The 15,045-nt window shown below is 48.3% G+C and overlaps 5 protein-coding genes and 2 non-coding genes across 7 annotated transcripts; 4 read left to right on the forward strand and 3 right to left on the reverse strand.

Annotated features, from left to right (window-relative positions):
- Window positions 1-3,091: 3,091 nt before the first annotated feature.
- B0H65DRAFT_266420 (bola protein) lies at window positions 3,092-4,095 on the forward strand. Its single transcript, XM_062822688.1, has 2 exons — window positions 3,092-3,365; window positions 3,431-4,095. The coding sequence occupies exon 2, from the start codon at window positions 3,496-3,498 to the stop codon at window positions 3,982-3,984; it is 489 nt and encodes a 162-aa protein (XP_062679587.1). The 5' UTR covers window positions 3,092-3,365; window positions 3,431-3,495; the 3' UTR covers window positions 3,985-4,095.
- A 298-nt stretch (window positions 4,096-4,393) lies between these two features.
- Window positions 4,394-4,503, reverse strand: B0H65DRAFT_t363. The gene has a single exon. It is a non-coding gene; the product is annotated as a tRNA-Leu (tRNA).
- Window positions 4,504-5,466: 963 nt separating this feature from the next.
- B0H65DRAFT_405067 (uncharacterized protein) lies at window positions 5,467-5,790 on the forward strand (the record flags this gene model as incomplete). Its single annotated transcript, XM_062823803.1, has 1 exon — window positions 5,467-5,790. A coding segment is annotated over one exon (324 nt), but the record flags the coding sequence as incomplete, so codon positions are not given.
- An 895-nt stretch (window positions 5,791-6,685) lies between these two features.
- B0H65DRAFT_266447 (uncharacterized protein) lies at window positions 6,686-8,086 on the reverse strand. Its single transcript, XM_062822689.1, has one exon. It carries the CDS (start codon window positions 7,655-7,657, stop codon window positions 6,707-6,709), a length of 951 nt encoding a protein of 316 aa, XP_062679589.1. The 5' UTR covers window positions 7,658-8,086; the 3' UTR covers window positions 6,686-6,706.
- A 1,844-nt stretch (window positions 8,087-9,930) lies between these two features.
- On the forward strand, window positions 9,931-10,001 carry B0H65DRAFT_t350. The gene has a single exon. It is a non-coding gene; the product is annotated as a tRNA-Gly (tRNA).
- A 1,698-nt stretch (window positions 10,002-11,699) lies between these two features.
- Window positions 11,700-12,649, forward strand: B0H65DRAFT_266752 (uncharacterized protein). Its single transcript, XM_062822691.1, has one exon. It carries the CDS (start codon window positions 12,050-12,052, stop codon window positions 12,488-12,490), a length of 441 nt encoding a protein of 146 aa, XP_062679590.1. The 5' UTR covers window positions 11,700-12,049; the 3' UTR covers window positions 12,491-12,649.
- A 159-nt stretch (window positions 12,650-12,808) lies between these two features.
- B0H65DRAFT_430605 (uncharacterized protein) lies at window positions 12,809-14,370 on the reverse strand (the record flags this gene model as incomplete). The annotated part of the gene is made up of 4 exons (XM_062824891.1): window positions 12,809-13,568; window positions 13,653-13,771; window positions 13,845-14,134; window positions 14,202-14,370. 4 exons carry the CDS (start codon window positions 14,368-14,370, stop codon window positions 12,809-12,811), a joined length of 1,338 nt encoding a protein of 445 aa, XP_062679591.1.
- Window positions 14,371-15,045: the final 675 nt, after the last annotated feature.

Here is a 15,045-nt window from a genome sequence, read left to right on the forward strand (position 1 = left end):
TTATAGAATATGAACCTTAACCTTATATAGAGGGTCGATGTTTATATATTGACTATTCTTTTAATTCAATTCTAAAATACGTATAATTAATATTAATTGATTTAATTTAGTTTAATGAATAAAATGATACTATTGTATCGGTTTTTGAATAAAAAATAGAAAAGTAGCTATAGTATAGATAAATTATCGTTATTGTATTTACTATATTTACTTAACTTACTTACGTTCTACCCGGCGGACCTTTTCTACCCACCGCTAGCAATAGTAACCCTCCTATATCCTTTAAGCGAATATATCCCTAAACCCTACTATCCTTTCGTTTTATTTAATCTTTATATTAATTATAATTTTATCCTCGTCGTTATTATTTCGAGCGCGACCGTTACTATTACTAATTACTTTATTTTTATTATTGGTTTTAACGTTTATACTATCGGGATAAGTACGTTTAATCTAATTTTAAAGCGCGGTAACGGCGAATAAATAATTATTTTCTTTATTTTTTTTAAATTTGAATTCGGTAATAATATTTTAAATATAGGCTTTTTCGCTTAACTTATTACGGAATTTATAATATTCTTCCGTTTTAAATTTTTTAATATAATTCTTAATAATATATCCCTTTTCTTTATAAATATAGTATTTTAATTTTAAACCCTTAGAATTTATTTCCGTCCGGTTAGAAAATTATTCCCGCTTTCAATTATTACGAAATTTATTCGAATAGTCTTGAAAACGTTTTAACTATTTAATATTAAAATTATTTTACAACTTCTAACATTATTAAAACTTTTTATATTTAAATAAATTCTTTTTACATATATTTTTTATAGTCCTTTAATTATTAGTTTAATATTTTCTAAATTACGTTCTAAACGTCTTTAATAGGGATTTCCATATTTTAGAAATATTAACGTAATTTTTTAATCAAAAAAAATAAATTGTAAATTTAATTTGTATTATTAGCGATTAATTAATTTAAACGTTAGTAATTAATTTAGTACCATTCTTATAGAAGTTACGAATTTTCGTTATTATATTAAATTATTTAATAAAACAATTCCCTAATTTTTAATTCGTAATATTTTAATATAATATATTCTTTATAAACGAATTATAAAAATTTTTCCTAAATTTTACTTTATTTTCGACTATCTTCCTAAATAAACTTTACGGAGAACATTCGTTATAAAATAATAATTTAATTATCGGCTTTTGAAAATATTTATAAAATATTTTATACGCGAACCCTTAATAGGCCCGGGATCCGGCACCCGGCCTCCGACCGTACGCCTCTATCATTATCGCACCTACTCTACTACTTATTATAACGGCCCCCTCGCCCCGCCTTATCACTCTTATCAGTTCGTTATAACGTTCCGCTCTTTGGGCCTGGTTCCCAAGCCCTTCGGCACGATAACCTTACAATAAGCCATATATAGGGGAGGTACGGCCAAGAGCCTGCTGCATTTAGTTTATAGGGGGTAAAGGGGGTCCGACGCCGGATCAATACTAATATTTGCAGTCTATTAGCTAACAGGGATAATTTTCCCATACAAACTTTTGTTTTGTTGGTTGAACCAAACACGCCCCAAGTCGGACCATGTTCCCGTCAATTCTGTGACCCGATGTCTGGGCGTTGTATATTAAACTTTGGTAAGGACATGCAGACAGGGACATGGCAACAACACCAAAGAGAAGCTGAGAAGTCCCATGTCAACAACAACAAACACCCAAGATCTTGGACACGGACTTGGCAAAAGCGAAGCTTTCTTACCTTTTTCTTTTTCAACGTCTTGAGTAATCACGGCAGCTGCCTTTTTCACGATCGATCCGCCAAAGTACAGTGATGATATGTTGACTGCACACATGTCGTTCAGAGCCACTGAGTGAAGCAGTGGTTCCAGTTACTGTCTCAAGGCTCCGACGCCAGCAGACGATACATGGCGAATTTCTTTTTCCTGCTCTTCTAGACGAGATGTGTGTTGTTTGGATGGCTTCCTCTTGCAGAGTAGGAATCGGAGGCGAATCGGGGAATTTGTATAAAGCAAAACAGAGCCTCGGCCAGAAGCACAGTCACCACGTTCTTGGGTGGTACTTGGAAGGGGTGAAGGGTGCAATGGTAGGCTCGAATAGGCAGTTGAGATGCCTTCAAGTGCTGCTATTGAAATTTGAATGTTCCTGCGTCGCCCCGCTGCCACAGAGTCCCACTGACTAGGCTCACTAGAACTAGAGCAGCAATGATACCCTGTTTCTGCAGTGGACGGGTTGCTTGCAAAGGCCTCCAGCGGACGAGACCGATGCCAATGACACCCACCCAAGAAACTACCCAGGACCACGGCCGGACGAGCAGGTCAAGGGCGTCAATAAAAGACCAGAGGACCTGCTAAAACCGGACAGCGAAGGCGAATGCGTTATCCTGGACTCCTTGTTTTCGTGGGGTCATGGTTCTGGAGTAGGCAGCTGGCCAGTAGGTTGGAAATTAGACGACACCATCAAGAAGCGAGACGGATGCTTCACGCTGTGTCATGTGGCATCGCCAGACATGTTCAGATGTTGTCTCGTAAAATAAAGAGGCCATACGGAGCAGACTCAGGAGAGTCCCGGAAACGGGCTTGGGTTCGATATCAGAGTTGCTACACAGAATGCCCGAACGGCATGAATGCAGCCGCCACAAACTCAGGAGCCGAGATAAGCGTATGCAGTGACGTTCAAGATGGCTGTTGAGTGGTGGTCCAACAAGGTGAAACAACGTGCTCTGGCGTAAACTTGGAAAGGCGTATGCGTGAAGAATACGGTGCGGGTGCTTCAACGATGAAGGACCATACGGTATGTGGGATATAGAGAAATGAGACATGGTGGAAATCCCCATATGATATGGGCAGCTCACCCAGTCGAGCTGACCGAAGCGGTGAGCTTGACACGACCATTGACCTTAAACCGACACAGCACTATTATTGGAGAGTTGAAAAGAAACAAAGATGATCATCATCATTCAGCTGTGTGGTGTTGTTGGTTGATGGCGGTAGCGTCGGCTCAAGTTGATGGACGGTGTGAGCAACGGGATGTTCCCGCAGATGCCAGATAGGGAGTTGCCGGCGGCAACCATATCTTGCCGACCCGGCAAGGATAGTGGGGTATACGTCGGCTTGGAGATGTTTCAGCCAATCAAAGCTTCCAAAAGATTGATGACCGAGCCGGAGCAAGAAGCTCTCCGCACATTGCCGGATGAACTTCACGATCGAGACGAACACCGCAGTGACATCAGTTGACATACTCGTCATCCCATCCCAGAATTGCATTGTCGTCCGAACGAGCGATTCAAATTCAACCTTGAAGCATAACATCCATCAACTCTACCCCAAGTACGTCTCCCCACGCAGCCGCGGCAGACCACCTGCGAAGGCCCAACTAACCATTGCCGTCATAGACTCAAGCTGCCAAATAATCCTCCCTGTTATTCGCCTACCACCCCCGCTCAACACCAGCTTCACCATGATTTGCAGAGCCTGCCTTCATGCTAGCAGAGCTGGCCTCCGCTCCGAGGCTTCTCAAAGACTCGCCTCTCTCCAACAGCCAAGCAGGGCTCTCTCTTCGCTGGCTTCTACACGCTCCGCTGCTCCTGCCGCCTACTCTACCTCTGCTCTTCTTCAACAGCGCGCCCTTCAGACCCCGGCTCGCCTTGCCTCGAGGACATACTCTACCGCGGCTTCAGAACAACCTGCCAGCGCTGTCCCTGAAAAGCCAGAAGACCTGGACGAGGGAGAGGCCCAGGTCTGGGACATCTTGATCCGCGAGTTTGCGCCCACCAACCTCGTCGTGCGAGACATCTCGGGAGGCTGCGGCTCCATGTATGGCGTCGACATCTGCTCCGAGAAGTTCCGCGGCCTCAACATGCTCAAGCAGCAACGTCTGGTCAATGCCGCCCTCGGCGAACTGGTCAAGCAGTGGCACGGCGTCCAGATCAAGACGAGCGTGCCTTGAAGAAAGAGACAGAGGAGGAAAAGAGAAGGATGAATTGTTTTATTACCATATACACCAGTCGATACCCAATGAACAACCGCACCAGAGCTCTTGAATGGCCGCACTTCCCTATCACCGGGATCAACTCTCGTCTGATGCGAAACTCAAAAATGCCATCTTGCCCCGTTCATCATCCTGCCCGATATCTGTTGACAAATCCAACGTTCCCCATTCTGCATTTCGATGCCCATGGTACCCCAGTCGAGTGCCGGCACCGCACCGGGGATCACGTCCCCTGTAAAAAAAAGGTTGTCCAGGTCACCCCCGGCAAGATCAGTCTCTAGACTCCATATCCCCAAACGCCAAAAAGAGAAAAAAGACCGACATCCTCGCCAGATCCGGGAACGCAAAATCGCAAAAAATAAAGGTTTGACAAGAGTGGGATTCGAACCCACGCCCTTTCGGACTACGGATATGAGATTTAACTCAGATTAAGGGTTAACCTTAACGTAGCGCCTTAGACCGCTCGGCCATCTTGCCTATTGATGAAAATTCTAGCCAATTTTGGTGTTGACATACTCCATTGAGAATATCCGAGATTTTCGCAGACGCCTCCCGTCTGCCCTAGACGCGCCCCTCATATTCCCGCTGCGGTTGTTTAAGGTAATCGCTAAACAAACGGAAATACGAGATAATGAAATCTGCTACAGAACATAGCGGGCGCATTAACGGTCGGGGACCTTGATGACTTTCGATACCTGCCGGATGAAACCTGCTTGATTCCTTTAATAAGAGTCGAGAAGAGGAGGATCGGGACCCAACTGGAGGAAATCTTCTAGACGAAAGGTATCTTTCTGCTGGCGATACTGCCTTGGAGGTACATTGAATGAAACGAAATCCCTCGCCTTGCACTCTATCCCACACGGCTCTCCCTCCGTGCAGCGGAAAGATGACGACCTTCGACTTGGAAAAGATAGAACGAGAAGTTAGGAAAAATCTGGACCCTGGCTGAAGAAAAGAGCGGTATCCCGCTATGCAAAGATTGTGCGAGATATCGATATGGGAGGAAAAACAGGCAGGAAGTCGATGTGGTCACATACAAGCGAAGTTAACCAGATCTTGAAGATACTTGTGAGAAGTCCCTAGTTATGGATAATCCTCGGCCTGCCTATAAGAGACCCCTTCCCCAACCTCTGTTCTTTCCTTTTCCTCCTCTCTCCAAACCAGTCAGCAAGTTTATTTGCATCTCGTGGCGCCTTACATTGAATTCTGGATCATTCCTCTTCTTCCATGCCCTCTCAGCAAACCACTTTCCTCATCCACAACCCAAACGACCAACGTCAGATATACTCCCATCAACCACTCAGCCATAGATTCGATGCGGTTTAGTACGTCGCCCTATTGCCCTAGCCGTCGTCCACAATACAACGCATCGCTTCATCAAACAGACCCCGTCTCAGTCACTCCCCTCCTCAGCCAAAGATGTCAAACAAAAAGCAGCGCATCCTCCACGAAGCCGTCAAGAACCTTTTAGCTAAGCTAGACAGCGGACAGGATGCAACAAACGAAGAGAATGCCCTCTTCGAGGCTGAACGGAACTGGATCGCTTCCCTCAACAAGCTCAAAGCGGTCAGACAAGCTAAACCTAGAGGTAGCTGTGAAATGACCCATACGGAATATAGATGGTTCCGGGACATCCACAAAATGGTGAAGGAAGAGCTGCGAGAACCTGGTAGCCATCCAAATATAGACCAAGAAGCTCTTAAGAAGCTCCGTCAGGCTTTTCCCATGCTACACCCCGCTACAGAAGTAAGGCCCCGTCACAATATCACATCCAAACTCTTCCCAATGACATATATATATATACTAATTCTTTTGCCATTCACCACCCCGTCAACGATACTGAGGAAACCCTAGGCTCCGTCATCGACCAGATCCTTGGTGTCGATATGGATCATCCGGATGCGAGTTCCAGTTACGAAAAGGAGTCGACCGAGGCTGGAAGCCTCAACACCCGCCCCGAGTGAGGAAGATTGGATTAAACCTGGATCCCCGGCACACTCTTTGGACGACTGACACTTGTTCTGAACGTGCCCACTGATTCGGAAGGTAGGTAGGTATGGATGGATCAGGATCAGAAGTCGGCTCCGTGGTGTCCGATGAGAATGGATCTGGAATGAGGAGTAGATTACCTCCACCTAAGTTCGAGTTTCTTATGCTGATAGGTAGTTACCAGTGAGCCAATTCACCAGCCAGAAGAAAGTAAGGTATCTCACTGCACCATTGAAGTCAAAAGCAAAGAGAGGAAAGTATTTTTAAACAACCAAGTTCTTTTTGTTCAGCTAGCTATTAAAGACAATATTGACTACCCTCTACGTACCAGAGAGCAAAGGACCCCCCCGATGATTTATATGCAAGAACCCCTTCCGATCTATAGCGACTCCTCTATCCCCTCAACTCCTCATCCCCTCTTCACCACTCCCTTCTCCTTCTCCTACTCAACTTCCACTCCTCTTCCCCTTCTCTCAACTCCCTCTCCTATCCTCTTCCTCTTCCTCCTCTTTTTTTATCCACTGCTTTCTAGGTACTTTTCTAACTCCCCGATCCTCCACTCCACTCCTTTTTCTTCCACTCCTTCCCCTTCTCCTACTCTTCCACTCATCCTCCTCCTCTTCTTCTCCTCCTCTCCTAGTAGTATCTGAGCATCGCACTCTTGACTCTAAAACCGGGCTGGTTAAAGAATTTAGAGAACAACCTTGAGGGCAGCGCCAAGGAAGATGTGAAGGCCACCAGCGCACTGGTTGATGGACTGGGCGTGGGCCTGGATCTGGGCAACGAGGGTAGGAGCCTGGAGGTTAAGGCCGACAACAGCGCGGAGGGCAAAGTTGACAATGGGAGTGGCAATGGGGAGGATGAGGGCGGCGATGATGTTGAGCTCAGCACCGACGACCTTGAGGACGTCGTGGGTGGCGGTGGCGACGAGGTGCTTGAGGCAGCCCTCGACCTGGTGGAGGAGGATCTCGATGTCGGCAACGAGGTCGAGGACGATCTGGAGCTCGGCGGCGACGAGGCCGACCTCGGGGCGGATGAGGGCGGTGATCTGGGGGATGACACCGGTGTAGACGGTGTGGAGGTGGCCGTTCAGGCTGACGAGGGCCTGGAGGAGGACCTCGGCGTCGATGCCGGTCTTGCAGTCGACAAGCTCGGTGATGCGGGCAATGTCGGCCTTGACGAGGACCTCGATGTTGAGGACGATGGTGGTGACCTCCTTGACGATGACGACGACGCCCGCGCCGTTGCTGGCGCCGGAGCCGATGTTGCTGGCAGGGACACCAGGGGCGGCGGGGGCGGCGGGAAGACCGGTGGGGGCGGCAACGCCGGGGACGTTGTAGTACTGGGTCTTGGAGTCGGAGATGGTGGTGGCCCAGGTCTGGTAGAGGGTGGTGGCGGAGGTCAAGGTCTGGATGGGGGAGGGAACCAGGTCATCGCCGTCGATGGGGGAGGCGGCGCCGCCGTTGAGGCCAGAGGGGGCAGCGGGAAGGCCGCTGATGCCGGACGGGGCAGCGGCGTGGCCGGCAATGGGGTTGATGCCGGAGGGGGCAGCGGGGGCACCACCGCAGGCAGAGCCGAGGATGGGAGAGGCAAGGGCGGAGCCAATGGTGGCGGCAGAGAGGGCAGCGCTGAAGAACTTCATATTTGCGGTTGTTGGTGGTTGTTGATTAAAAAGGTTGTAGAAAATCTAAAGAATGTGAAAGTAGTTGGATGTTTGTTAAAGAATGACTGTGATTATTAAGTATTAGTTGTATTGGTGAGTGAGTGTTGTGAGTGAGTGTGTGATGAGGAAAAGAAACCGGTTGATGGAGGAAGATGAGCTCGAGTTATATACAAGTTTGTCGTCGATTCTGGCCTCCTCATCGTGCCCCCATGTCGACGATGTTGTCTGTGTGAGTTGTTCGCCATCAAGCTTAGCGTCATGGTGATAGGCGGTCTCTCCTTTCTCTCCTTTCTCGGTTATTTCACGCTAGATTGGCGAAGTTGAGCAAGCTGTAAGTGGCAGCGACGGTGAGTTTGGGCGAGGGGCGTAAACGGTGAACGGTGAACGCATTCTCCACGGCCACGGCACTTGGGAACAAGGGTTTCGAAGCTTGAACCAGCCAACTGGTGTCGTAGATCTCAATGAACCTGATGCCAAGGCCTGTCAACGCACGGATGGTCTCCGCAAATGATTGACGGTGTAAGGTACAGCTGCAGGATCTCGAATCTGGAGACTACACTAAGGTGAGGCTAGGAGCTACACTAAGGTGAGGCTTAGGAGAAACTCCATCACAGCTTCATCCAAAGGTGCCATGCGTAAGTGCACTTATGGCTTGGCGGGGGCTGGGCCAAGGGGTGTGAAGGTGTTTCTACACAGTAGCCCACACGAGTAGGGGTCCTCGATGAGTTGAAGATGTCTTGACAGTATCAAGGAGAGGGATGAATCCATCGTGGTGGTGTTCTGATATTCCAGTTAGTGATGTTCATAAAATTTAGACGAGCGATGATGCAATCGGCATCATTCTTGGCACGTTTTCTTCAACACCAAGAACGATACCATATTGTGCAGATCAGGTACTACAGCGAAATAGCCAATCCAAGATGAAGCATTGAGATTGGGATGTTGGGTTGCAAATGCACAACGGAACGTGCCGTTCAGGGGTTGTTTTGGTGAAAAACATCGTCCACTCTCAGGGGCTCCATCCAGATCCCGGTCCAGGGGCGCATCTCGCAGATCCGTTAACGGCTCCGCGGCTGTCGATCCCTTCCCGTTACGCCACACTAGCCACAACTCACCGTCGGTGTCACCGCCGTGTACGCGTACCTGTTGGCCGACTCTACCGACTTTTTGAGAGCCTCTTTCGCTTACTCCAGCTCTCTTGACATGACCAGAATAAATAGTGGCAAGGGACGCCTGCTATGGTCATTCAACAAAGACCGTTGCTTTTTTTGCTTTCTCTCATCTCTCCGCAGTGTGCAACCGACAAGGCGTCTGTGGGGAACCCCAGATGATGGCAAGGTTCCCAAATTGCCCAGTTGTATATTTTTGGCCAAGATTGCAGATCGTCTCTTATCTCTCCCTCCCATAGAGGCATCGCGGGTGTTCGTATCTGTGTTCGTAAGATGAAAGGGTAAAATGGCTCAACGGTCATGTGAAAACCAAGTTATTGCTGTCTCAGAGAGCAATATCAAACAGACTTGCAGAGCTGAAAATGATGACGGTTTCAAGGCGGTTGATCTTCGCCAAGCCAACTTGAAGTAGACAGGCGGGCGGTGGGAATGTTCCATCATGGAGAAAACACCATCGATTCGGGAAAGATGTGGGAGGTTTCCTCAAAAGCCAAGAACAAGCCAAGAACACCAAGCTTCTAAAGATTCTCCGCCAAATTGTTACCAATTAGCTTGACGGCCAAGACTCGGCTCGACGATGGCGATGTTCTGGGAGACGAGTTTATCCTAGCAGTCCTAGGAAAAGGAGGCGTCCGGGGTCCGGGGGCGAGATCTTGCAGGAACAATCGTTCCGCTGCTGCCGGATGAATGCATTTCCGGCATTGAGTGTACTGGCTGAAGTACATAGAAGTGACTTGCGAGGTGCTGGCGCGAGTCGTCGATGCCACGGTCCAGATCGCGCGATATGGTTTGTGGTGTCCTAGATCGATATGTCTTCACGTTTTCGGCCCATGCTTGTGCTGTGACGTAGAGCATGTCTGTCCGACGGCAAAAAGTCACGATGGCTTCGCTTGAGAGAGGGACCCTGATTTTTAGCAAGTAGGATCACGTCCGCCATGTTTGACGCAAAATAATTCGTGTCCTGTGGTCGAAAGAAGTCATGTACGATGTGGGTGAAGAAGGCAATGTCAAACATGTGAAGCACTGGCACCCGATTCCCTCTGATAAGCCGATCATATGCTTCCACTACAATATCAATTACAAGCGCCAGTGGTTTAGTGGTAAAATCCATCGTTGCCATCGATGGGCCCCGCGTTCGATTCGCGGCTGGCGCATTACTTTTTTCACTTTTTTTTGGAGTTTTGTTTTTTTTGGACATTGTGACAGTGAAATGAAACAAGACGTTGTTGTCATTCAAGCATAGTAGTTTCGTTCGGGCAATCAGTTCCATGTTTCGAAACGTTCCTTCCATTTATGAATTAAACCCGTCGTATGAACAGAACTTAGTTGGAAAGTGTTTGCTTTGTTTTCTTTTCTTCTCGTTGAACATCGAGTTTATGAACAAACTTAACACCGTCTTCAAATCTTGAGCAAATGAACATACCAATCAATGCCATCATCAACTTCACTGTCATTTATACTCTTGCTCGATTCCTATACTCGCTATTGTCTGGTTCAACGAGTCAAACTGACCTTGGTGCTTTCGAAACATGATGGTCTTCAACATGTTGTTAACATTATCAATGTCTTCCAACGAGTGACTGTTCAACCCACATCAGTTACGCTCGCCTTCCATATCAACACCAGATCATTGTCGTCTTCTAAATATTCAAGTCTTTCATGTGACCTCTTGATTCCTTATTGAACATCCTGTCACGAGGTTCCCGTTGTGAAGACCTCATGGAATGGGTAGGTACCTGAATGCCCACATTCACTATCAGATAAGTCTCAACGTAGCCCCTTATCGCAGGCTTTGCTAATAGCGACCGCTAAACATGAAGTACTTTCAAGATCAACTGGGACATCTCATTGGCCAATGCCCGCGGCTTGTAAGTAGATAAGATAAGCACCAACAGATACGTCGATAGGAGCAGTAACAGTCATGCTCTAGCCAAAACAAGCTTAACGCGATTGCGTTGTTAGCGCAGAACGAAGCTTTGCATGTTCGTTTTGCGTAGATTACACTAACAGCATAACAGATAATCGCAACTCTTATCGCCGACCCTGCCATCTCGCGATTTTGTCCTCGCGCGGTCTGAGAAGGGAGAAGCCATCCCCAAATCTTGGCATTCCTTGGCAACCCCCTTCCAAAATGAAATGACGATGACGATCTGCACCTGCCGCCCTTATCGATAAACACACTGACCTCTGACTTAATTGACCATCGCGACCCTTTCCTCTCCCTCTTCGTGTCGGGCATCGCAATCATCATGTTTCCCGACGCCGAAATACAACTGAAGTTCACCTTCGCGACCGCCCTTGACACTCCCGGCCCTGAGTGATCCGCAGTTGGTCTCGATTCCCAAAGGGTCCAGGGGTCTACTAGAACAAAGCGAAGCGCAGATGACCGACCAAAGAGTGTGGTGTGCCCGGCAATCGCCAGTCGGTCGGTGGTGCGTTTTCCTTGCCCAGGTCGCGCCACAGGGAACGTGATTGCTACCTCTTGGCGAACTCCATGGTCCATCGACCATCGGGCTCAGTCGGAAACTTGGGGGTTGCAAGGGGGTTTTCCAGTGTCAGCGGACACAGCAGTTCACCATCTAGCCAACCCGTTATTGCCCGTAATATGGGGGGAAAAGAATTGCTCATCGAACTAATGGACCAAAAACTGCTGATGTTATCTGAAAGAACCCGTTTGAATCATTCAGATCTTGTGTTTCTACTACGCTTTCCCCGGATTATTTGCTTTCCCCCTGTAACGACCCTGTGAGTGTGGGCTAACCGAACGATGGCCGTAACCGCCCGTCGGCGGTGGCCATGACTTGACGATGTTTAGACGAAAGGGACATATGTATTTGAGGGGGATTGAATCCCCTTCGTTTGTTCTGGAATAACTTACCTTTTCGATCACCAGCAAGCATTGTTTACTACAGAGCATCATCGATACAGTGATACATTACTTTTCATGGTTATTTGTGCTAAACACCATCACCACTATCACAGCATAAACCACCAACACCACAATCAACACAATCGACACTACCACAACTTCCACTCAGTTGCCAAGACAAACGATACCTACCTCTAGTTGTATCGACCTCACGCATCAATCACCAAGCACCTAACAACCACTACAACACCAAACACCAAACACCACATATCACCCCTCACACAAATAACACCAAACAACACAAACCAAACCACAACAACAACAACACCACCCATGGAAGACCAAGAATACTACCACATGATGACCTCCGACCTCGAGCGTCTCGAGCGTCTCGAGCGGATCCACCACCACACAGCCGAAATTCCTCGTCCATCACCTCCTCCCCGCCAGCAAGCCTACCGCTGGGATCCTTCTTACTTTGATCTGCACCACGAACAAAGTACCGCAACCACAGCGACAACACAACGATTGGGGACGACAACAACCATCTCTTCTGCTACTTCGTCACCTACTTCAGAGACTGGTCATAGACCACCGAGTCCGCTTTTGTCGGGGTTGAGAGGGATGGTGCTGGCGGGGTTGGATGTGCTGCATTTACATCATGCACATGGCTCGCGACCGCATTCGTCGCATTCGTCGCATTTAAATGGGAGCGAAAATGGGAGCGGGAGTAAGAATAGGAGGAATTCATCGGGGAGTCAGGGTGGTCATTGATAAGGGAGTGAGACGAGGATGAGGGAAGGAGGATGGATGGATGATTTGACGCCTTTTTTTTATATTTTGTTTCAATCAAAAGGAGTTCGGGGGAGTTTTGGGTCTGGTTTTGCATCATCAGGAAGCAAGGTAAACTGTTTTTGTTTACTTGATACTGGATAGAAGAAGAGTATAATACCCGACCAGCAGGTCAAATTCTAAAAGCTTCAATCTCACACACAACAGCGGCATTGTCATTCCATCCAGCCGATTCCTTTACCGGCACCATGTTTCCCGTTGTCACCCCCACCCCCGTTCTCACTCCTCGACGCTCTGTATTCATGGACTCCCCTCACTCTCACTCCACTCGCCCCCATCGCTCCCCTCCACAACAAACCTCTGAACAGCCCAAAACCCCCTCAAATACGCAATCCCCAACCCAAAATCCTCCTGCGAAATAACCTGCAAAGCTGTCGACATCTTCCGCACCAAATACTTCCGCTTGAGCTCCCACCTCGTCACATCACCAGACTCAAGCACCTCTCGAGGCGGGTTCTTCGGATGCGGCGAAGCCACCATCAAGACCCAGAGAAAGATACCTGGAATCTCTTTCCATCTTTTCGGACCAACAGCGAGGATGTTCTCATACAGAGTTTGCGACTGGGCTTCGGTTTTGAGGGCGGATATGGGCTGCATGGTAGAGATGGAGGTGGTGAATATAAGGGCACAGAGCTGGATGGTTTGCGTAACGAGATCAGGTTCGATAGGCGCTGAGGCTAAGAGTCCATAAAGACGTGATGCTATAGCTCTTATGGTGGTGGTAGGGATGGGGTCAACTGGCTCCGATCCTGGAGAGGATGCGGAGGCTGGTTCAATGATCATTGCCGTCAGACGGAGAATACGGCTCAGTGTGTGAGCTGCAGTGGATGTCAAGCCGAGAGCATGCATGCTCTGCAGGAATGAGATGCGAAGATCGGGTAGTAGGGGGGAAAGGAAAGGAATCGGTATGTTATGGTTTGGCATATGTGGAGGCTGGGGGTCATTTCGATCGTGTATGAGGAGATCTCGTTCATAGGTAATGGCTACTGCATGATCCACACTGATAGTAGGGTTGTCATTAGCTTGCTGTGACTTTCGGTAATTGTAGCATGGCAACGAAGGGTGCTGAGGAAGTCGAGCTTACAGCATAAGGCCTCCAAGAGACATGGGGTCGCTCAAGCCTGGTCGGCCGTCTGCTGGCCGAGCGAGATACTTGAGCCCTCTCAAGTGCGCAACCAGGCTCTCTTCTTTACCCCATAGCCACTGTCCGGTTATCCACATGTCAGCACACACTGATATACGTTATGGGGTAGTCGAGAAGCTCGTTTGAACACACCTCGATAACAGCCAGGTTCATGATCGACCTCACTACGTCATCCAACTCATATACTCCGCTCCCGATAGCTCGGTTTATCATTCCCAGCACGTTCACTTTGATAGCCAGCGGCTCTGGATAGCTTTCAGCATCATAACCTCGTTCAAAGGCTTGGAAAACTGAAGCCATGAGTATGCCAATCTTGGGAAATAGCTGCGATTGCATCATCCACGGGAGCACCTGTTGACGAAAGAGGGGTGGGGTGTAGTCTCCTTCGATTGAGACAAGGTTGGGAGCCACAAAGTCGAGGACTACGGCGAGTTTGAACATGTCAGCACCATGCCAACCGAGCGTTCAGAGTAAGAAAAGTGGACTTACAGTAATGCATTAATTCGGTATTCCTCAGACTGTCGTCAATGTGAGAACTTCCCAGACAACTTGTGATAGACGTCAATACACCTCCCAGTCCCAGACCATTCTTCAGTGACACTCCTGCGTGATTCTTTCCCTTCCCGTACTCGGCATTACATCCCCTGCTATGTGTCATCACCTCGCCTCGATATTCAGCTACGCCATATTCCGTCGAAGAATCGCTTGCTGGGCTGTCGCCGTGGGTTTCATCATAGCGTTGCTTCCCAGCTTTGTATTTCCTGTCAGAATCAGAAACAACATAGACAGCCCACTGGCTAGGATGATGAAGCTTTTCGGGCTGCCGCTTGACTCGCATCACCAATTCCTGAGCGGACGTGACTTTTATGCCACCCGGACCAAGAGCAGCAAGACTGGCACATGTGCTCAGTTCCAGGGGAAATATGCACTCGGCTCTTGGCCATCGTCTCGCACAGTTAGGACATGGCTGTCCTGGTGATATCGGTGGCTGACACTGTTGCCTAAGGGGTTAACACAAAGCTTTCCTCAAGAATAACAGGATGACTGAGAACTCGCCTTTTGTTTCCTCCTCCGACATTCAGTGCACGACTTTTTGATCCTTTCCCGTCGGCTAACATTGCCATTAATGGATGAGGAGATCATCTTTGCTAATAAACCCGATAGAATGGTTGACCTAGCCGAGCTGCACAAGCCTTACAAAAATGGACAATTGAAATGCAGGATTTCGGAGAACAACACCGAACGCATCACCAGATCATTATATGCGACGACGGCATTCAAGCCAATGACCGGTCTCTCGGGACAGTCAAAGATACGTACCTTTGCTAATGGT

Source organism: Neurospora tetraspora, assembly GCF_033439725.1.
Source record: "Neurospora tetraspora strain CBS 560.94 chromosome Unknown B0H65scaffold_6, whole genome shotgun sequence".
Lineage (NCBI taxonomy): Eukaryota > Fungi > Ascomycota > Sordariomycetes > Sordariales > Sordariaceae > Neurospora > Neurospora tetraspora.

Bases quoted from the DNA above. Each gene is read 5' to 3' on its own strand.
- B0H65DRAFT_266447 (XM_062822689.1), bottom strand. From the start codon at position 7,657: ATGAAGTTCTTCAGCGCTGCCCTCTCTGCCGCCACCATTGGCTCCGCC.
- B0H65DRAFT_266752 (XM_062822691.1), top strand. From the start codon at position 12,050: ATGGAAGACCAAGAATACTACCACATGATGACCTCCGACCTCGAGCGT.
- B0H65DRAFT_266420 (XM_062822688.1), top strand. From the start codon at position 3,496: ATGATTTGCAGAGCCTGCCTTCATGCTAGCAGAGCTGGCCTCCGCTCC.